Source organism: Myripristis murdjan, chromosome 21 (assembly GCF_902150065.1).
Source record: "Myripristis murdjan chromosome 21, fMyrMur1.1, whole genome shotgun sequence".
Lineage (NCBI taxonomy): Eukaryota > Metazoa > Chordata > Actinopteri > Holocentriformes > Holocentridae > Myripristis > Myripristis murdjan.
In genome coordinates this window covers 8,651,775-8,674,132 of record NC_044000.1, presented here as the reverse complement: position 1 = coordinate 8,674,132, position 22,358 = coordinate 8,651,775, and the positions used below count along the sequence as shown (strand labels likewise).

Genomic DNA, 22,358 nt, shown 5'->3' with positions numbered 1-22,358 from the left:
GCTAAAAAGCTAAAAAAAAAAAAAAAAAAAAAAAAAAATTAAAAAAGAGAAGAGGAAAAGAAAGGGAAGGAAAGGAAGGGAAGGCAACCTCAAAAACACCTCAGAAGGTGTTTTGCTTGACAGAAGTGTGAATTATGCAGATTCTCTTTCATAGAGATTGTCATCAGTGCTTTAAGCTGTAAATAAAATGAACAATTGACTGTGCTCTGTAACAGAAGAGGTTATCATCACTTACAGGGTACATCAATGACCACTGTGTGAGGAGAAACAGCGGAATATCCATGTCCTCTATTGCTTTTGGAGAATTAATTTATTTATGTTGAATGGAAGGAGAATGGACTACCCTGCTGAAATGTCCTTGAGCAAGACACTGAATCCCTGTCAGTTCCAGGCTGCTGCTCTGTGCCTGAACCTCCACTGGAGGGGGAAACTAAAGAGAGTATTCCTCCACTGGGATTGAAAAGTATTACGCTATCCTTACATATATGTTTTATAACAGTGGCCTTCAAAGGTACTGCCCTGTTTGGAACACTAGAGGGCACTCTCTCTAAGTAAAAACTCAGTAAGTGATGCAGGATGCACCTCTTGGCCCTCTTGTAAACTTTTTTGAACACCATCCATCAAAAGTCCAGTCACATAAGAGACAAATGAAAACCTTAACTGATAGTCACATCAAAAGCTAAAGAAAAGGACTCAGGCAGCCTGCAAAGCCCAAAAGTCCTGAAAACATTTTCCCTCCTCAACAGACGCTGCAGTGATTGGAAATAAACAAAGGTGAGGTTCTACACTGCACAGAGACTGTGGTGTAAACAATAGTAGTCTTGGTTTTATGACAAACTCCAGTGGACTCACTGCCCCTTTTAAAAGCCCCGTACTTAAACCAGAGGCTTTCAACTTTTCTCTGGGACTCCTTCATGTGTGTGATTATACATGACAGCCTGGTATTTACCCACAATGCACCATGGCCAGTGCTGATTCTCTTATGCCTAACCTTAGTCTTACCAGGTGTCAGGGCATTTCAATTGCTCATGAGGCTTGGCCTTGACCAGACACCATGCAGACAACTAGTGTAGAAAACATCTGAGTGATTCAGCAGAGGCAGGGCCTGTCACTGTGACAAAGATCAGCGCTGATCATGGAGGATCTTGCACACATCGGGCTCAGGTTGAGTCAAAAAGGGCAAGCATGCACAGATGGTGAATTTATGATGAATGGAACTGCCTCTGCAGATTAGCTTTGATTTCCCCTACTACTATGTTTTTTTTTTATTGATGAAGAAATAAGAAACATGTGAGGTGCAGGCAACAAAACGACAGAACTGAGGTGAATCACGTATTGTTTATGGGTTTCCACGTGTCAAGCTCTCAACATCTCAACACAGATTAACAGTGAGAAGAGCCAGAGTTACTTAAGTTCTGCTGTCTGGGCACAAACTGATATCTGCTTCTCTTTATATGATGCATATAACCGGAATGCCGTCTGCTGGCCACAAAGTCACTTAAATTTAAATATTTGCAAAATAGCTGCAAGATGCCTATTTATTCACATTTCCTCAGTAAGCAAACAAACTTGGCTGAGATTGGAGAGGGAGCAGTGACTGTGTTTAGTCATTTTGTGTTTTGTGTGCACAAATATTGATTTAAAAAATGAACATGTGAAAGAACCAAACTGCTGTAATACAATGAGTGCCACAACCGTGAGAGAGCATCAGTGGAAGAAAAGATTTGCAGTACCCCTTTGTCGTGTTGTGCATCTGTTGAATCCATGTTGTGCTCTTCATAATCATCTGCTGATGAGAAAAACAGACACGCTGGTGTTAATCTGGACCTTGTAGTGCTTAGATGACAACATCCTGAATGAAACACCCTGTCACACATCTGAAAGCTAACACAGTCCACAAATAAAATCATCTGGCATTCCTCCGTGTGGGCGTGCAAGTGTGTGTGCTTATGTGCATGTCTATGTGAGCACAGTGAACTTATTAGTCACATTATGCAAAGTAAATTCACCATCAAGCCTGAAGTTGTGCACCTCTGCCAGAATTTTCTCCTTAAATCTTTCCAACCTACAGCATGATTCTCATGGCCCTTTGGCCTTCGTAACAAGAGGCACACTGTACAGTATGTCTTTGGGCAAATCAAATGTTTTATATTTCTATCTGGCAGAGAAAGCATGGTACAAGGAAGTAAGGGCAAGAACACAGTGTTTTCAGGCCCTCTTTACGAGAGTGTTTATGAGTGAGCTGCTTTTCTACATAACAGTTTGTTCTAAAAGTTCCCTCTCTTATTGAATCAAGGAGGCATGTAGGGTGTGAGGGAGAGGGAGGGGAAGCGAGAAAGACTGGAAACAATGGAAGAAAGAAAGAAACGAGATTCTCACAGATCAATAGCAATGAAGTGATGGAGCTGAAATCTAAGACATGGCAACAGCAACCAAAACAGATGGGCACTGCACAGTTGTGAACAGTTAGGAGACTTGTGTAAATGTCCCTTTAATTTCCAAGATAAATTCATTTCTATGCATTTTTGTCACTGTAGTCACAGATCCATGAACACAAAACACAAATACACAATAAATACCACTACTACTGAATGAATAAGAAATATAATATTAGAGTGAAAACTGTAATTGACTTTTTTTCTGATTAAAACATCCCTGGCTCTGTTCATACACCCGTCCTGACATGCCAGTGTGAGCGGGGGAAAGCTAGGCAAGCTCTGACTGTGCCAGCCCAGCAGTACAGTGGTTTGGGAACCATCCAAGAGGTTTGTTCCCTAACCACTGTATCCACTGCTCGAGAAGCCCAAAGCTACAGTGTCTAAAGGGATCATTTTTAATAGTTTAATGTTCTTATAAATGAGAACACTGAAGACTAATATCTAACTTCAGATTTTTTGTCATTCATTGCCATTCCACTGTAAGCTTCGTGATCACTTTGAATAAAATTCACTGTAAGCAAAAGGAGGATCTTATGCTGAACATTAGTATGACTCCAGGATGGATCAAAACCCAAAGCAAGGAAGACCACAGTCTCACTGAAGAGGAGTTTACATTTCTGAAACTCTCTGCTGAGGCAGTATAATGTTTCTCATATAAAGCAGCAAGGCAGGTTATCGAAAAAGGACTTAGTGTTGTCTGGCAAAAGTTTGAACCTTGGAAAAAAAGGCCTGTGTCAAACAGTATTTGCAAATACTTAGTTTGTTTCAGCCTGCTTATTGTAGGGTTTGATAAATAACACAAAAGTGCCAGAGAGTTGCAGAAATGCTGGCAAAGAATATTAACCTCTTTAACTGTGATGCTCCCATCCGTGGGTTCATCATTGTTGCGTGGCTGAACATTCTTCAAAGCCACAGAACTTTATTTGAAATTCGAGTGGCCATCCTGAGGTTTCCAAAGATGTCCTGCTGAATTACACCGAAATGTGCATAAAATGATGCACGAGACATCTAGATATTAACGGTGCTGCTCTAAAACAATCGCATCTTGGCTTTGAATATTTCACTAAATGTATGTGTGATGTAGCTTCACTCAAGTGTTACATCCGAGCAGATGCAGAATATCCTACACCTTGAGTATCGTTGTCCTACACCGTGAAAAAAGTTTATTCTAACCTCAAAAATCAGAGTTGAAGGGGTTAAAAACAATAGATTATAGCTTTGTGTGTCTGATAATACTGTGTTGTCCTGATGCAGCAGACCCCACTTGTCTCCCAGAGGGTTGAAACAAACACTGATAATGATTTGCAAATGCCATTTGATCCAGGTCTTGCTCACAGATGCAGATGAGTGTACTTACTTGGGACCTCAGGCATGCTGCGTGTGTCGAATTCAAGGGGTTCTGGAAAAAAAAAAAAAAAAAAAACGGAAGAGAGAGGAGATGGCTGATTGAGTCGTGTTTAATTACACTGTCATCCTAAGCATTCTCTCTGTCAGCTACGTGCTGTAATGAAAACTGAGTACGAAGAGCAACTTCACCATTTATCAACTCTAATAACGGGCTGCACAAGTGGAGATAATCCAGGCAGCCTTAAGTTTCCAAACAGAATAATTAATAAAAGCAACAGCAGGGAAACTGAGGAGCCAAAGAAGCCAACTAACTGACTTAAAATGCTTTTTTCTGGTCCCTCATGTGGATAAAGACACGATTGTCAGCAACAGTGTAACATCTCCTCTGCTCACAGAGGCAGAATGTACAGAGGACATCACCCTCAGAGCTCTGGGGGCCCAGCGGACCACAATGAAATATATACAGTGAAAGGACTGCGAAAGAGTGTGTGTTCGTGTGTGCATGTGTCTGTCTGCGTCAGTGTGCAAGCTTATGTGTCTGTGTGTGTGTGTGTGCATGTGTGTGTGTGTCTGTGAAGTCATGCATATTGAATATAAACCAGGTAGTCACATGGATGTCTTCTTGTGATTACTTGTTGCTAATTTTGAACACAACCGTGCAACAGGCATATTTGCAAGCGTGCATAGTGACAGTTTGCATCTTTGCACTTTGTCTGTGAGCTGCATTCCACATATAATCTTCACAGATGTGAGTTCTTGAGAAACGAAAGCCTTTGTCCCCCTCCCCCTTTTCTTGCTCTCTCTCTCTCTCTCTGTTTCAAGTCAGTGGAGCCCTGCAGGATTGGATCATTCAATTCTAGGCACAGAATGGGAGACATGTGACTGGATGATCACAAGGCCTACTGGGCAGAGCCAACCAACCAGCTTGCTCTGCATCTCCTCCCAAAATCCTCCAGGGTGACTCAGCGTAAGCAGGACCAGGAGGCCCGGCTGTGTCTCCATATTTCATTGATGTCCTGATGCTGCGATCTCACATGGAAGCCTGCTGTGTGCTATAATGCTGAAAATATCTCCTTGTTGAAATACAGACTCTGTGCTGTATATCAGCACATACACAATGTTTCATAGAGGCTGTTTTTATATGCTCTGGGTGCAGCCACAGGATGGTGTCACTGCTGTGTGAAGTTCACGAGCGGCTTGAAAAACAGGAAAAAGACTGTTGACAAGGTTTTCAGGAAACCCACTATCATCACTGCAGAAGACTTTAAACACGCGCAAAAAGCAAAGAGCATAAACAAAACCTCTCATCACAACACCGGCATGTTTGGTAATAATGTTGGCCTCCTGAACTGCAACACCCAACACGTGTCCCAAAATGTTGGGTTTTTACAACAGCGTTGGTCAGTTAAGGACAAAAATGTGATAGTCAGAGACAACATCCAAGCTCTGTGCAGACACAAGACACTTTCTGAAAGTGCTCGGCACACAGCTGTGAGAGGCCAAAGCCGGAAAAACAGAGAAGATGGAAGAGATTAAATCCCTCTGTCATATTTGGCAGCCTCCTGAGGACGGCTTACTGTCTGAAAAAGAGAAAGGAAACTTCATTCTCATGAGTCACTGAGAAAGACATATATCACTTTGATAAATTTGTGAGGAAATCTTAGGCACTTCAACTCCTACATCTATATCCATAATGTGAATGTCTGCATAGTGTCTTCACCTGGAGGAAAATGTATTTTCCATGCCTCCGCGCTCCTGTTTATTGGGATTATGTAAGCTACATGGTGTGCCCTGCAAACCGAACATGTTACATTATGAACAAAGCAGCAGCCTGCGAACAAGTACAACCCCTGAGCTTGAACACTGATTTCACACAAGTGGTGCACTTGTCATGGCAATCTTTTATTGATATCAAGATGATGAGGCTCGATTCAAGCGGCTGATACATTATTTCCATTTGGTTACACTATAGTATGCAGCAGCTGAGTCTCCACAAAGCCTTTCATTTATTGGGGATTTCTGATGGTAAGCACAAGCAGATTTCCAGCAATGCTCTGTGAGCCTGGCAGGCTCTCCTCTGACCTGTAGCACCTCCGGAGGGCTTGTAAAAGAATGAGAGAAACAGATGGACATTTGCCCCAGCAGCAGAGTAAGCTTGACCTGAGACCTGACATCCTGCTAGTTTTGTAACTTTTGATTCACACTGCTTCACATTTTTACAGATGTTCACACTTGGTAGATGCCCAGAGCAACCACAGTCCTCAACTATTGGCCACTTAGCAGCTGTAATGGACAAGTCGAGGTTAAGCACCACACTAAAGGTCACCTTGATGGTATTTGATAAGTAAAGGGGGAGTGTTACTTATTTGCTGCTGCCATACAGAATTTTACTGGTGGATCAAGGATTCAAACTTCCATTCAAACTTGTTACTGTACAGCCATTACATTGATTTTCCAAACTTGACAACACACACTTGTGCGTTAAGGGAGAGTAAGACCTACTGTGGTGGATTTTTCACCTGTGAGGTTGTTCTGAGAGGAGCTGTGTTCTCCATTCAGCCTCTTGAACAGCGATCTCATCACCTTGGCGCTACCAAAACGTTTGAAGCGGGCACGCACGTTTTCATGGTACCACTCCAAAGTGCCAATCTTGAAAACCCTGTTGAAAGAAACAAAGGTGACACTAATAACTGACATTTTTGATAAATGAAATGATTAGATTAGATCATAGAGAGTTTCTGTTAGAATCCAAGAAAATATAGGTACAAAAAAAGCATTGAATATGTTCCCTTTTACATCTGTTTTTACACAGAGCACAGAGCAAAGACCAAGAATTTCTGGACTTAATGATCAAAGTATGGTGCATTTCTTGTGTCAGATTCAACCTTGCAGATTTAGCAAGAGATAAAAAGCAGGAGATTTGCCAGGCGCTGTCAGAGTCAGTGAAAGGGTTTTTCAGTGCTCACCCTCATCTTAAGAAAGAGCGGCGTAGGGTTACATAAGGAGCTGAAATAGGCTTATATCCGCCACCATTCAGTCAGCAGAGCTAGAGCATTAAAGGGGGGTTTAACTGTCTGTCTGGGTTTATTGAATCTGAATTCTGAGCTGTCATTCAAACTGTATTGCTGTTTGCAAAGAAATTGGTGGATAAATCTGACCAAAGTTGTGGACTATTTCTTAGACAGGAGCTACCCTTTCATTATGCCTCACTTTGCGATACAACTTTTATTTTAATCAAACTGGGTTTTTATGGTCTCACCTGGCCATGCGACAGGGGTCACACACCCAGCCCTGCTCCTTCTTGTTGTAGCGGCTGCAGGACTTGCAGGTGTACATCTGGCAGTCCAGACACTGGCGCTTACTATTAACCAGGAACAGGAAGGGCTGGAGACAGCGAATACAATGAGACTCAGCCAGGCTGCTCTTGTTGCCTAACAACTCTCTCTTAGTGTCTTCTCTCTCAATCTTAGTCTTCAGGTCCCTAAAAAAGACAGTACAGGAAATATGAAGGTATGTATGAGACAAATGAGCTACAAATAATGAAAAGTGTAAACATTCTGTACAGCAAAACGATCTTTATTTCATTTCTTTCATCAAAGAGACAGACAATACAGCTTTTGGTGAACCCATCCCATCCCTTTTTTTCAGAAGGATTAGTTTAAAATCATGACCAGTGTTCAGAGAGGAAAAACTCCTCACAAATTTTTGAGAGAAAAAAAAGTCTTTCTTACACTATCAGATATAGTAATAAGGAAATCCTGGTAGTTTTAGCCCAGAATCACAATATTATTATCAGCATCTGAACTCAGAGGAGACATTGCCGTGACTTGGGCTGATTCAGAGGCAAACAATCTTGTGATTCTGGGGTAAAATCAGCAGGATTTCCTTGTTACTAAATCCCATTGCAAAGTAGAATTTGATGAGGTCTTCAGCTGCTGGCCTGATACACAGCAAGCGCCAGGGTCTGCAGTGTGTGGCTGATCCAACCTCGCAAAGTGATGTGAGTTTTTTTTCTTAAAAAAATCATAAAATTGTGACCTTATAATCTCAGAATGACTTTATTCAGAGTTCTGGCCTTAATACATCATCACAGTATACTGCAAAACACCCAAAACAAAACAGATTTAAAGAGCAAATACTGGTTTTCCATGCTTTTGTTGAATTTTTTTCTCTCAGCTGGAAACATGTCAGTAGTATTAGTTTTGCAACTGACCCTGGTTAACAAAAGTCTCATTCTTTTTACTAAACATCTCCAGTGAGTGCTATCAAATATAAGCCAACATAAAGAGCCCAATGCCAAAAAATGCTATCAGTTTATGACTGAAGACAGAGTTATTGCTTTCCTGCTTGTTGCTTTGTGAAAGAGAGGCCATGTGGTGAAAAGAAAGGAAATAGATCAAGTGCTGTTACAGAACAGTGATAAGAAAAATAAAAGAAGTCGTGAAAAGCCATTCACCATAGAGAAATAGACAGATTTATGTTATTTTTCAGAAAACAGTTTGTCAAGTATCCTTACGCAACATCATAGCTTGTGTCCTAATTCAAGAGGTTAATCTGCATCATAAGGAAAATCTATATTTTCTACCAGTATACCATATTGATGTTCAAATAGTGCAAAATTAATATATTACACTCTTCAACCCAGGTCTTACACAGAAGTGTGACAGTCAATAATTATGAATTATCCTTGACCTAAATGCACAGAAAGTGTTCTTAGGAACTCAGTTCACTTTGTAAAAACAGACTTTTTTCAAAACTAAGCTAGGGTGAACCTAAATGACACACACATCACTAATCCTCTTAACTCAAGTCAATGCAAGTAGCAAAGCTGTCTTAATTAATGACTTAAAGGCAGACTATGCAGTTTATAATGGAAGGACATTTTTTTTTTGTTTTTGTTTTTTTTTGTTTACCAGTGGATGGATGGCGCTGAGGAAGGATGAAAGCCCTCAGGTATAACCTACAGAATTAATGCATCATTTTTAAATGCCTGTCTTGATTCCAATGTTTTGATGTCAAATACACACACACACACACACACACACACACACACACGCAAAAAAAACAACAACAACAACAACAAAAAAAAACATTAAGAATGGAGTAATACGCTTGAATATTTTGGGTTATGATGGAGTAGAAAATGAGAGTCCCTTCTCCAGCACATGTTGGAGAAAAGACAGAACCAACTGAGCATGTCAGTGGATCAGCACCTCTCTTCTTGCACCATCATTCAAAACCCAACCATTTCATTATGTCACAAAGTGGATGGTGCGGACTGAACCCTTGCCCATGAAAAATTTTCGCCACTGCCACAGGCAGACCTGCACACATCAAATGGTCCCTTACTGGAACCAAACCTCAGGAGGCTGACTCAGATTGGCCATCACACGTATTGCCCTACTCGCCTGTGGCAGCATTCCCCAGAACTGGGGAATTGTCCAGGGTGGTACTGCAAATAGCTGAGTCATCTCTGCATGCCATGGTGCTGAAGTGCAATCCAGGATGACTTTCAGCCTTTTCTGTCTCACTCTCACTAACAGGGAAGAAATTAGACGAATGGGAGGAAACGGGCACAATAGTGTTTCTGGCCATGGCACATGAGCAAATGTTCCCACTCCCAAGTGTGGACTGTGCTGGGACATTCAAGAGAACCACAGCAGACAATGGGTGTTTGATCTTCAGGCTAAAAAAAATCAACTACTGCTCTTCCCACCTGGATCCATTTGAGATTCACAGTGAGGTGTAATCTCCACTTATGGTCGAGGGGCTTGTCTCTCGGCATGAGGTTGGCCCCACCATCTGCCAGGTCTAGAGCACACAGTGCCTGGAAAGAGTGGAGTTCACTGCTACTTTCAACAGTGGAACAGATCCTGCCTTGTCTGTGTGGGAGGCATCTGTGGACACCGATATGCTTGAGGCTGTTCTCCCTAAATGTTGCTCCTACCACCAGTATCTGGGGGTCCTTGAAATTTCAGCTCTCCTTTGACCCATGGTGTGATGGTCAGCAAGTATCATCTGTGCTGTCTTAGGTCTAAACACAGCCTGGACAATAACTACTGTAGTTGTCTTATACAACAGAATCAGTGGAAATCAGTGGGTGAGCTGTTAACATGAATCACAGGAGTATGACAGTCAAAGCCATCACCACCCTGCCCCCTCGCACTTGCTGCACCACTTGTACAATGATTTTTTCCAAGGCTCCAAAAGATGATCCCAGAGTGTGGAAAAGTTGTACTCCCAGATGACATTTTCTGCAGGCATGGCTGGGGTACGCTTTTGGTCCAGTTGATAGCAAAATGTAATTGGACAGATGTAGAACCAACTGGATTGTGTGACCAATGGTCCACTCCTTGGATTGGGCCATGAGAACAAGGTTGTTTGATTAAAAGAAGACCTGCATGCCTTGATGATGAATGGTTTCAGCATCATGTCCACACATCTGGAGGAGGTGCAAGAGGGAATGGCCAGAGAACAACTGAATGGTAGACCAGACCAGTCAGGCTGTACTTGAGAGGTTATTCAGATGCTGCCACCTAAGCACAAGCACTTGATGAAGAGCAGGACATTCTGACCCAATATGTGGGAGCTGAGCCTTAGGTTTGAGTCAGCTCATCCTCATTACATGCATACAAACCTCAGTGTGCCAGAATGAGTGGTTAAGCCCGTTGAGCCACATTAACAGGTGATGCCTATGTGCCTATGTAAAACTGTATTCTACATTATCACTGAGAATAGCTCTTCAAAACACTGCCTTACTGCTGCATGTCTTTGTTGCAGTAAATCAGAGCTAGAATATCATTGTGACTGGTGGTGATTGGCTCTCAGTGTTTTGTCCATGAGCTGACTAGGGAATGGTAGTAAAGTGTTACTGAGTTACATCGTAGAGTAATATTTGTATTTTCCCTCATAACAATCACTACTCTTACTTTATTTTGAGTAAATGTACAGTACAGTTAGCAGTCAAAAATACTATATATTTTCCATTCCCTGTTTTTAATAAATAAACATCCTCTCAGATAACATGAGTACACAGTGAGTTAGATCAGATGAGAAACAGCAGAAAAGCTCATTTTATCACTATCTTAATCTTAATTATCATTCATAGCACTACAATTAAATCATATTTTAAATTATATTAATTATCTTTAAAATGAGTAATGTGATGGCTAATACTTTGCTTTTCTTGAGTCAAGAGCAAAACACTCACTCAGTGTCCTATTGTTCCTTTAGCAGTAAGACTCTTCGGAAATGCCTGTCGTCCTGTCAGCTTCATCAAATTATTGATGTGAACAGGGAAACACAAGTAGAAATTAACTTCAGGCTCTGCTTTAGAGGTGAATTTTCACAGAGGTAAATCAGCGGTCTTGGCAGAAATTGTGATAGGAGAATGTGTTGATGTGCTTGTGCTCATTTATTCTGTGTACTGTATGTTTGAGGTTTCCAGGGAAAGTAATTATCATTCTGCTGAACACAATCTCCATATCCCTTCCTCTACTCTGCTTTGTTTTAAAGGTTGCGGTTGTTACAGCAGCTCATATCGACTGGTGTTAAGGAAGACATTAAAAAAAGCAGGAGGTTAAAATTGCACTGATACCCATCTACTGATACTCACTCAGGATTCAAGACGGGCTAAGAGGATGTCATGGTCAGTGGTACCAAATGCATTTAGATCCAGGAGAATCAGAATGGATTTATGGCCACTATTAGCTAACAGCAATAAGTCATTTATAACCTTAAGAAGAGGAGTTTCATTATGATCATTTTTTTTTTTCTAAAACCGGATTGGAAGTTCTCAGAGATATTGTTCTCATGAATAACAGAAGGCAGTTGATCTGCAACAACCTTTTCTAAAACCTGGGAGCTTAGAAACAGGCCTAATATTATTAAGATCACAAGAAGCAAAAGAAGAAGCCTTTTTAAAAATGGTTGAACAAGACCAATTTTAAAAAATTCAGGATCTAAACTTGTCAACACAGAGCAGTGTAAAATTTGCATTTTTAACTGTGATTTCAGTGCAGATGGTGAAACTGCATTAAATGAGCAGAGGGAAACTACTCAGGGCTTATCAACAGAAATTGGAGAATCTGGGGGGAAAAATGTAACTTCTAGTAACTGAGATCGTCTGCGTAAGGACAGAAAGAAAGCTGCATTTCTCTGGAGTGGGTTCCAATATCTGGCCCGGGGAAGGATCAGTGTGACTGTTTTCGATTAGAGTGGCAAAATATGCAGATCTAAGTTTTTTGTTTTTTTTTTTTTTTAAACTTTGCGCTAAAGGTCCTCAGCAGAGACCGGAGAAGTTCCAGGTGAACAGTGAGTTGTGATTATTTCCACACACACTGCACCTTGTGGAATTTTTGCCTCATCACCTGAATGTTTTCATTTATCTGGGGCATGGAGAGGGAACTGGATTTTTCAGGCTCAAAGGGAGCAATTTCATCTAATAAATACAAAAAAAAAAAAAAAAAAAAAAAAAAAAAAAAAAAATGCTTCAAACAGGCAAGCCAAATCCTATTCAAGAAATAGATCTTCCCTCAGTTCTGCATGACACCACAGGGCCTGCAGTCCCTGGAAAATCCTTGCACTAACATTATAAATTACTTCATGACTTTTGAGGCGTTACCGTTTTCTTCAGTAAATGTTTGAGAGGAGAAACACACTCGTGCTGATACTTGGCAAACTAACAGCCTCACTCAGTGCCACAAGGTGCTGACAGTAGCAAAAAGAGAAGTACACATAACAAGTCCCAAATGTCATCCAGTGCAGGCGGAGTCTGGCAGACACTCACAAGGGATGAAGAGGACGCTTATTGTTTATCAAAGTTCTTTTTTTTCAGGCTTTTTCAATCAGGCCCAGCTCATAAGGATAAAAAGGGAACTTTGTAACTATCCTATAACTTTTTACAGATACAGCTCAGCAGCTGCTTGACATTAGAGATGTGATTTAGAGGTAATATCTGTTAAATCTTCTCTCCTCTGAAAAATCAAATCCTGGAGACTTAGCATACATCCTGACCTTCTATGATCTCATGAGATCTGTGCTGTAGGCAACTTCCAGGCCGCACTGGTACAGAGTTGACAAGGTTCAATATCAAAGACGAGCACAATGACATCCCAGCTATGGCATTTCACCATGACTATGCAACATGACACTCTACAGAGCTGCAGAAACTGGGGAGGGTTATGAATTATAGAAATTTGTTAGACTGTGAAATTTGCACAATGAGGAGCTAATAAACATTTTATAATTTTTGAAATTCAACACATATAGCAAAAAGATTTACTGAGGTTCACTTCTGGTTCAGTGCTCTGTTCATCTGCAGTGTTGCAGCTCTTATTCTGACTCATAACCTTTGCCACGTGTCCTTCCCTATTCCTATTTCTTTTGCTTCTCTCATGCACAATTAAATAAACGCCATAACAAATCCTGAATCATACTTCTTGGCCGGTTCCTTTACACATTCTTAACAGTTCCACCCAAAATCACACACTGGTGAGTTCTCAAACCCTCACTTTCCTCATTATTTGATTAAGCCCAGGAACTGCTAGTGTTTTTGCTTAACTGGCAAAGCTCAGGAATCCTGGTGTGGCAGCCAGACATTCACATCGGCTCAGACAGCTCCGAAGACCCGAGTGCTGTGTGTGTGTGTCTATACATGGTGATCTCGTCTCTGCGCCCATCTACACAAATCATTCCTGCTCTAATGTTGCCTCTCTCTTTGCTTTATTTCCGACAGCCAGCGTGTCTCTCACTTTTTCCAACATCAGCATCTTTCAGCCCTCCTTGTAGCTCTCTGTAACAACTGTTACCTTCACCTAATTCGAGCAAATTTATCACATTTATCATACTGTCGAGCTCATGGAAGCACGAGAGAGGGAAGGGGAATGAGAGGGGAGATAAAGAGAGCGCAATGCAACAAACAAACACAGGCACAGATGTGGAGACACACAGAGGGGATTATTAAGCCTAAAACCAGAGCATAATGGCTTCCAGAAACAGAGCGAGCAGCAGCCCACAGCACAAGCTTTGCAGACAATTTTCCATTTCCTCTAAGTTGATTGGTTACATCCTTGGCCAAGATTTTCAAACAATCTATTATATAATATCATCACATGAAGAAACTGTAAATTTGATTTGATTTTTGATGGATAGTGAGAGGTTTTGTTTCCTAAAACAGCATAGCAACAAGCTGGCCAGATAGATACATTGATAGATGGATCAATAGATAGAAGTTTCTTATAGAGTGTACTGTACATGTACAGTATCTTTAACAACTGGCTCAACCACAGTCCACTCTAACCTAAACATATCCCGCACAAAGGTGCAAAAAATGATTTTATTAGCATTTACCATTGATTACACAACTCTACATGGTTTCCTGCCCATTGACCCCAACCTACATTTTTGAACATGGTGAATCATAGCAATCCTGAGAAACAATTTAACCCTGGGAACAAAAACAACACAGAATTACCGTGCAGCTGTCCAGTGACACAGGCAGTTCAGAGAAGCCATCAATTTAGCTTGACCAACCAAGTTTTGAAAGAGGAGTTGACCAAGAAAACACCCACAAATAAAAATAAAATGGCAACACACACACATCCTGGACAAAGGCTAGTGTCAGTTTCAGGAAATACAGCTAGAATACAATTGACCAATTTTTGATAGATAAATTTCAGGCTAAACACACCTTGAAAACAAGCATTACATGAACTCTGCATTATGTTAGGGTTGTTGTGAGTGAAAAAAAAAATCAACATTACTTCCAAACTATGTTCATTTTGTGATCCAACATATTTGTGGTTTCACAGGATTCAGGCGTGACAGTTTTAAATATAAGCCACAGGAGTACAAATCTTTACCTATTTATAGCTTCTTATGGCCCTGGATTAAAAACAACAATAGCTCTGAGGAGCAAACAACTATTCATTTAAATGGAAAACAAATAGCTGAAGAAGAACCTTGGCAAAGAATGAAACCTAAAGTGGTTGGAACTGAAGAAGACGCAGGACAGAGTTGTCTTCTACTTGGGAAGGAAACAGAGAGAGAGAGAGAGAGAGAGAGAGAGAGAGAGAGAGAGAGAGAGAGAGACAGAGAGAGAAGCGCGGGAGTTGTTTTTCATTTACCCGCAGTCCAATTAAAATTGGCCTCGTGACTTAGCTATGGCAATTTTCTGTTACAAGGGGAAAGTTTTTTTTCCACATCCACTCCTTAGCAACACAGACACACATTACCTCCCTATATTTCCCCACCATGCGTACACACCAGTCTACCTGCAAACCCTAAAACAAGCGCTTTGCGTGTCAAGGCAACATAATCTGAATGGAAATCACTTTGTTTCACTTGCAGCATTTGCCTGAATTTTCTAAATATACAACTGGCTCTTCCTCTGCTTGTATAGGCCCTACACTAGATTAGCTGCAAGATATCAAGTTTTGACAGATGAAATCAATACATGCAACAGTCTGAATGTTTTCTGCTATGAAAACATGGAAGTTGAATGTACTGTACTGTCTAGTTCTATGAGGAATCTGGAGTACCAGTGGCACCAGAGAGTTAGAAGGCAGGCTGGTGACCACAGTCTCATTAAGTCCCATTATGTTCGGCCAGGAGTGCAATCAGTGCATGCTTCTACAGAACACACTGATACAAAGACTATGCTTTGCTGTGTTGCAGCAATTCAATTCTGTGTGGCAAACACAGGAGATTGTTTGAATAACTGTCAACCTTGTCTCAAGGTCTCAAGTGATTCAGCTGACAAACAGGGGGCAGAAAGAAACACTGAGAATTTCTATTTGATTAATCCAAACAGAAACACTGTATTCCTAATGAGCAAAACATGAACCAGTAGGTACTGTAATCAAATTACATCTTGGGTAACCAACGTCAGAAACATCCTTCACATGAGGAATAAACAGAATTTTCAGAGTCATAAACACTTGTCTAACACTGCAAAACATGAGCCGCATTGAGACAAGCCCCAGTTCTACCAAAAGTGAAGGTGCCAGGCCTAGAACAGTGCTACATTATTGTTGCTGTAAAACAAATGATTCAACCAGCCACTGGTCAGACTTTGAAACCCAGGCTCAGATGCTGGAATTGCATGAAATTCTTATTTAACTCTGTGTAAGATGTAGCTTGCATTCAAAAGTGTTTTTGTGAATAAATTATTCAGCCCCTTTTAAACAGAAACAAAAGGATGTGGTTAATTATTACCCTGAATTTAGCCAGGCAAGTTGACTGAGGATATGTTTTTATTTGCAGCTACAGCCTGGGGACTCATTAGGAGTTGCTGTGGGTTCAAGGCCTTGCTCAAGAGGACATTAACATTAGCTGAGAGAAAAGAATCATTTTTTCAATCATTCCTCGACCAGCATTTCCCCAGTCACTTTTTTAATTCAAACCAGGAACACAAGCCTGCTATTTTAACTTTCAGTTACTATTACCCCAACTACAAAAACACATTGTGCAGGCAAATCACTTCAGTTGACCACTGCAAAACGCCTGTCGATCACAGTGCTGATCGCTATTAACGGCAATATGTCTTGTTGAAGCGTCCTTGATTTAGACCTTACCATCTCATCTCAGCTTAATTGAGAGAAGCGCCAGCTAATTGCCTAAAATATGCCTAATGTAGACATATCAGATGCTTTGGTCAAAGGCTTAAAGATGTGTGTCTATTATTGGAAATCCACTCCATCCCCAGACAGATATCTCTAGCATCCATCAGAGCCCATTTCCCACGACAGACAAAGCATTACCCCTCTGAGTCAGGAGCAAATCATCTGAATCATCTGTTGTTGACATACAACTCAACAAGGTTAGTGCACCCTTCTGTGCCCAGAGCATTTTTGGTAGAGTTAGTAAACGACTCTTATAACTGACTATTGTGATTGGTAAGTGTTGCATTTTTTTTAAATGGTGGATAAAATTATGATGTTATTTCTTGTGATGCTATTGTTTTACTGAGTTTTAAAAACAGGGCTGATGATGCAGCACATAAACAGAACCAGCAGATTGTACAATCAGTCTTCTTTGAATGGAAAAAAACAGATCAGACGCTGCCTGAAAGTGCTTTAGTTTGTAATGCATTGCCTGCATAGGTTGATTATAGCCAACTTTCTGTATTCCCTGACTCTGTGTGTGCCAATTTCATGCACAATTTGAGCAAATTAAACATTATACTGTTGCTTTAAAGTGGTATCGCATCTCTCATTTATAAAAAAAAAAAAAAAAAAAAAAAAAAAAAAAAACAGCTCAGATCACCGTTTATCTGGCGGTACATTGTTGGGTTTGAAGACAGGTCATGTGATGGCTGACTCACCATGGGATGTGAGTGGTCCAGTTAAGCTTAGACATGCTACGGTGTATTGCACCAACATCTGAGACAAATACTCCGATTGCAGAGCACTGACCTGTGTGTTCCCCAGCAGAAAAGTACAGTAATACAACAAATTTAGAAAAAAAAATAAAATAAATACTTGTACTAAATTACATGTTTTTGCCAGCTGAGTGAGACTACATTTAAATCAACAAAATATAACACATCACTGTAAACATTATGCAACCCTAAATCCAGAAACTCTACATTTATGCAGTCTAACATTTCTCTCAAAATTAAAAAAAAAAAAAAAAAAAAAAAAAAAAGTGTGAATCCAAAGGTGCGGCTGACTCAGACGGTGTAAGATCTGGCAAGGTATAAAAGGCTATTAGTGGGTATTTGTTGACAGGCAGATTTTTATTTTTTATCTAAGAGGAATATAACAGTAATGCGATCTTTTGAACCAACCCAAGTCTGTCCTCCTCTTTCTTCCTCAGGTCAAAATCTCGCTGGATGACTTCCCACACATGCTTGGCCTCCTCATCTGTGAGCTTGGAGAGATCCAGCTTATTCCCCACGGTGGTGCCAGGCATTATGGTGAACTCTATGCCCGTAAGTCGCCGCGTTGCCTGGTGTTGAGCTGCTGTGGGGTAATAAAAAATAAAATTGGTCGTTTGCAGAAGATGTCAGAGTTGCACATTAGTGGTGTTGATTATAATTCAGAGAGAAGAACAATGCACATAAACTTGCACTGTAGGATTCTTAGCCAGTTGGTGCTGAACTGCCAAGTATTACACACAGAGGTTCACAGCATGATCTGAACCTTCAATCAGTTGGTTACATAAGAACCAGAGGTCTTAATTTATTCAGGCTTTTGAAATCATTTAGATAGTTAGGTCCTTTCTTCCTTCTTTGCTTCGTTTTCATCCTTCCTTCTGTCCTTCCTCCCTCCCTCCCTCCCTCCACCCCCGAAGAACACGCAGAGCACTTTTATTGTTGCCATTAAGCTCATGTTAAATCCAACAATTGAATATAAACCTCATTTTTCCCTCACAAACCAGCAAGTTTTTGGACTGGAGCGTGCACCACCTCCATGCGTTTATAATAACAAAACGAAAGGTTTATTCCCCATAATGACACCCTGCAGAGAGGGATCATTACGTAGGTGTAGGTAACGGCCACTTAAAGACCGCAACACAATGAGTGTTTATTTTCCCTCTGCAACACAGTGGACAGCTTTGCTGCCAAAGTAGCTACACTGTCATCCTGTCACTTCTGGTGAACTTTCAAAATCATATGAAAGCACCGTCCAAGAGTGGTATGATTTATACCTCCTCACATTGCATCCAGGAAGTACATGGGACGGCTTTCATGTGATCCTCAGTCAGTCAGTCGTAAACCAGTAATGTCCAAGTTACATTCTAGGGACTTTCAGGTCACTGTTGTTTTGCCTTCAGAAAGCAGACCACATTAATAGCATCGATCAAGGTTCAGTGACTTGGAGCACCGGTCTAGATCAGGTGTTTAAAATTTCTCAGTCTCACTGAACCTTTTGTCTCATACCAAGATGACTCCCTACTGCTTGTCCTGTGATCTGGATAAGCTTGGCACTGTTCAGCCATCACATTGCCGGTGGAGGTTAATCACAGCCTGCAGTTTGTGTTAAATGGAGCCTACCCAAATGTGTCCCATGGTCTAGCTTGATAATAGAATAATTTCAGAGGATGATGTAACCTCTAACCATGCTGACAGAGCAATATCCACATGCATATATGAACACAGCACACACATAAACACACATGCGTGTGCACGCGCGCGCACACGCACACACACACACACACACAAGCATCATGTTGGGAGAAAAAGTGTGGGCAAGCAGCAAAGGAATGCTCAGGGACATCACATAATTGTCTTGTTTTTGCACAGGCCACATACAAAAATGGTCAAATGATGCTGTAATCTAATTTCTGTTCTAGCAAATGGCCACTAATGTCAAGAACAAGCACACTAGTTTGGCTATGACAGAACAGAGCCCACAAATCACATCTAAATGTTGGAATCAGAGATGCATATTGTATTCCTCCAGCAATGGAATTTACCACAGAGGACTTTCCCACAGTCTTTATACTCTTAAGGAGGGAATCACATTGTCGAGTCTCATACCTGGGCCCCTGCATGTATTTGCTTACAGGGTGTGAGCCATTTGACATGCCATTAAAGGAATATCAGGGAAACCAAACAAACTAGACTAAAATTTTGTTGCAAGATTCGATGTCCTTACTCCTAAAGCAATCAAAACTTAAATGGACCAGTCTGTGTTCTTAAATCACTTTTATGTACATGTGCTGAGCGTGTGCAGGGTTCAACAGGTGCCCATTTAAAAGACTCATCTTGTTTGCAAAAGGAAGGTTAGGTTTGATAATGGCCACGGCGACTCACCAGCACAGGTTCAAGTATGTTTCATTCCCATTCAAATTGCACTGCACAAGTTTTAAAAAGGGCAGCCTTGGTTGGATTTGAGAAGAATTAATTTAAAAAATAATTTACTTAAAAACCTCTAAATAGTTCCATTTGGGCCTTGGACAAGTTGGGACTTTCTCAAAGATTAGCGTGGTCTAAAAAAATCAATCAAAAAAAAAAAAAAAAAAAAAAAATCTGGTCTTTAGCCCTCTGTAGCCCAGCCCACCAGCCCATCAGTAGCACAAATCTCTCGGGGCAAGAAAAGCAGCAGCCTGTCCAATACAACTAATGGCAGATTGCAATAACACCTTTGAGATGCAAACAAAGCCGGCTTTAACATCAATCATTCCTGTCTTCACCTTATAGTGTCATCTTCAGATCAGTGAATGCTTACCTTGACCTCGGTTTTGACTGAGTAGCCTGCGGGCAGTATTCCCTTGGAAGGCAGACCAAACTGACTGCAGGGCAAGCTAAGTAGCAGACAGCAATGCTAATCACATGTCTAGTTAACAAAGAGGAATAAAGGCTGGGAGGCAAGTCTCTTCCCCGCCTCCCTGGCCTCACTGCAAAAGGTCAGGCTATGTGCTCTGGCCCCTTTAGCTGTAACCAAATGATTTGGAGCAGCTGCTGATTTACCTGCGCATGGGAAAATGCCCACTGCTTGATAAATCAATTAATTACACGGTGACAATAATCAATTAAGAACCATGTACACACTAACACTATCTGCTCTCACTGGTGTGTGAGGGATTTAGGTCACACATGAGGGATGCAAGGCTGATGAATGCATGGTATGTTGTATTCACGTGTTTTAAATGAAAAAGTAGGGAAGACTTGACATGTAATGCTATAGCAGATTCTTGGGATGTGCTCACCCACTCTCAGTATGAAAAGAATGCCAAACCTCACTCGCAGCGAAAGTTGAAAGTTTCACTCTCATCTTCTGACCTGTTGATAACTTATACGAAGAAGTTTGGAAGGATACTGAGTAGGAGAATACACAAGACAGTTATTTGCCCAGTGGGTGGGTTAACTTGCTTACTGTGGGAGGAATCAGGTTCCACTGACAAACCCGGTTTTCCATTTCGAATTATGACTTGGAAGACAATGCTAGGATTTTTTTTTTTTTCAAGTCAAAATCTTTTTTTTTTTATTTTTTTTATTTTTAACATAGTTATTGTAATGTGGCGTAATTGCAGCATTGGAGGGAAGAATAAAGCCTCTCACAGACGTTATAATATGTGCAGAAAATTGGATGAACATGAAAGAATTCAAATGAACATCAATATAAAAATCCTTGGTCTTTTTCCAGTGATTCCTCTCATCCTCTCACACAAACATAAGGGTTTGTTCCTATTTTGTCCCTTAGTAGTTCATGTTTTCCAAGGGGCTGATTTGAGCCATGTGACACATACAGCAATCCAATTTTCTTGTTTTCTCAGCCATCAGATCCAGTCCTCTTCATGTGAGCTAAATGAAGATGAAGATAGTAGTTGGAAGAATTCCAGATCAGTGACATCTCTTTCTTACATGAAACAGGTAGCCTACATGAAAATGATTGATAAATTGGTAGCAGATGTCTGTTCTATTATAGAACTGCGGTGCAATAACACTTTCACCTGGTCGCCTATATACAGGCCACAAGTATTTTTCCCTAGGAACAGCAGACTGAGTAACAAAGCCAGGTAGTTTTATTGAGTGTGGGTAGGCCAGAATCCAGCAATCACTGCTCACAGTATAGCAATTTCTTTTGTTCATCTCATTGTAGCCTGTTCAGTTCAGGTAGCTGCATGGAATGGCAGCAGTGTGACAATAATAACTCCTGTTTACCACAGGTTTTCCTCACTGGAACAGAGATGCTATTCAGCATTGATGTATTTAAGTGCTGGTGTGGGACACAAAAATCAGCTCTTTTCACTGTTCTCAAAGGGGAATACCACTCAACTTTAGCAAATTATATAAATTACTTCTAACTTCTTGGATAGTCCAGTCAATATGTTGTGAACATAAGCAACTCTGTCACACTCCTTTGGAGATGGGACTGTGACTATCATTATCTTACATACAGACAGGGGAGGAATGAAAGGAAAAGCCTGAATAAATGAGTGGAGATTTACAATTGACATCATGCTCTGTGGCACGTGTAAAAATCTATATTTTATATTTTGATACATGCTGTATCACATTTTTGTGTGTGATTGATTGATTTGTTAAGGTAGGGTTATTATCTCTAAAGTCCTCTAAGACATACCATGTAGTGAAGGGCTTTATAAATAAGGCAGAAACAACTTGTTCTCAGTTTAGTTTACTAGGTACATAGCAAAACCTGTTTAATGCACACATAGGTAGGCAAGAGCTTCATCTATTTGCATGTAGTAATGTATGCTATTTGCACTGGAGTGCATCACCACTGTATCTGTGTATACGTACACTAGGCAATGTGACTATTGAGAGTCTGGTATACATAATAACATGTTACTTGCACCCACGTACACCCAGATATTTATAGCCAAACATGCTATATGACCCAAACCCTAACCCCCTTACCCCTACTTTCACCCCAGTTTTTAGCCAATCATGGTCTACAGTACGCAGGGGTAGGCCGGGTCTTCATCTACTCGAGTGCTCAGCACCTGGGTATGGGTACGCTCTATGGATATAGCTCACCATTCATAGAAGCACATGCTGTAAATAGAAACCCACCCATTTTGAGACTGGAGATGCCAATACACTTTTCAGAGATAAGAGAAGGCTGACAAGGTGTGAACAGTGAAAGAACTGAGTGGATTAAC

General features: G+C 40.9%; 1 protein-coding gene across 1 annotated transcript in view; it reads right to left on the bottom strand.

The window, feature by feature from the left end:
• mlphb (melanophilin b) overlaps window positions 1–20,002 on the bottom strand; it is a 31,434-nt gene extending 11,432 nt beyond the window's left edge. The window contains exons 1-6 of the mRNA XM_030081270.1: window positions 19,961–20,002; window positions 17,575–17,749; window positions 7,045–7,266; window positions 6,305–6,444; window positions 3,796–3,837; window positions 1,734–1,789 (exon numbers count right to left, since the gene is read on the bottom strand). Of these exons, the coding sequence (XP_029937130.1) occupies window positions 1,734–1,789; window positions 3,796–3,837; window positions 6,305–6,444; window positions 7,045–7,266; window positions 17,575–17,699 (585 nt within the window). The 5' untranslated portion in view covers window positions 17,700–17,749; window positions 19,961–20,002. The remainder of the gene's footprint in view (window positions 1–1,733; window positions 1,790–3,795; window positions 3,838–6,304; window positions 6,445–7,044; window positions 7,267–17,574; window positions 17,750–19,960) is intronic.
• Window positions 20,003–22,358: the final 2,356 nt, after the last annotated feature.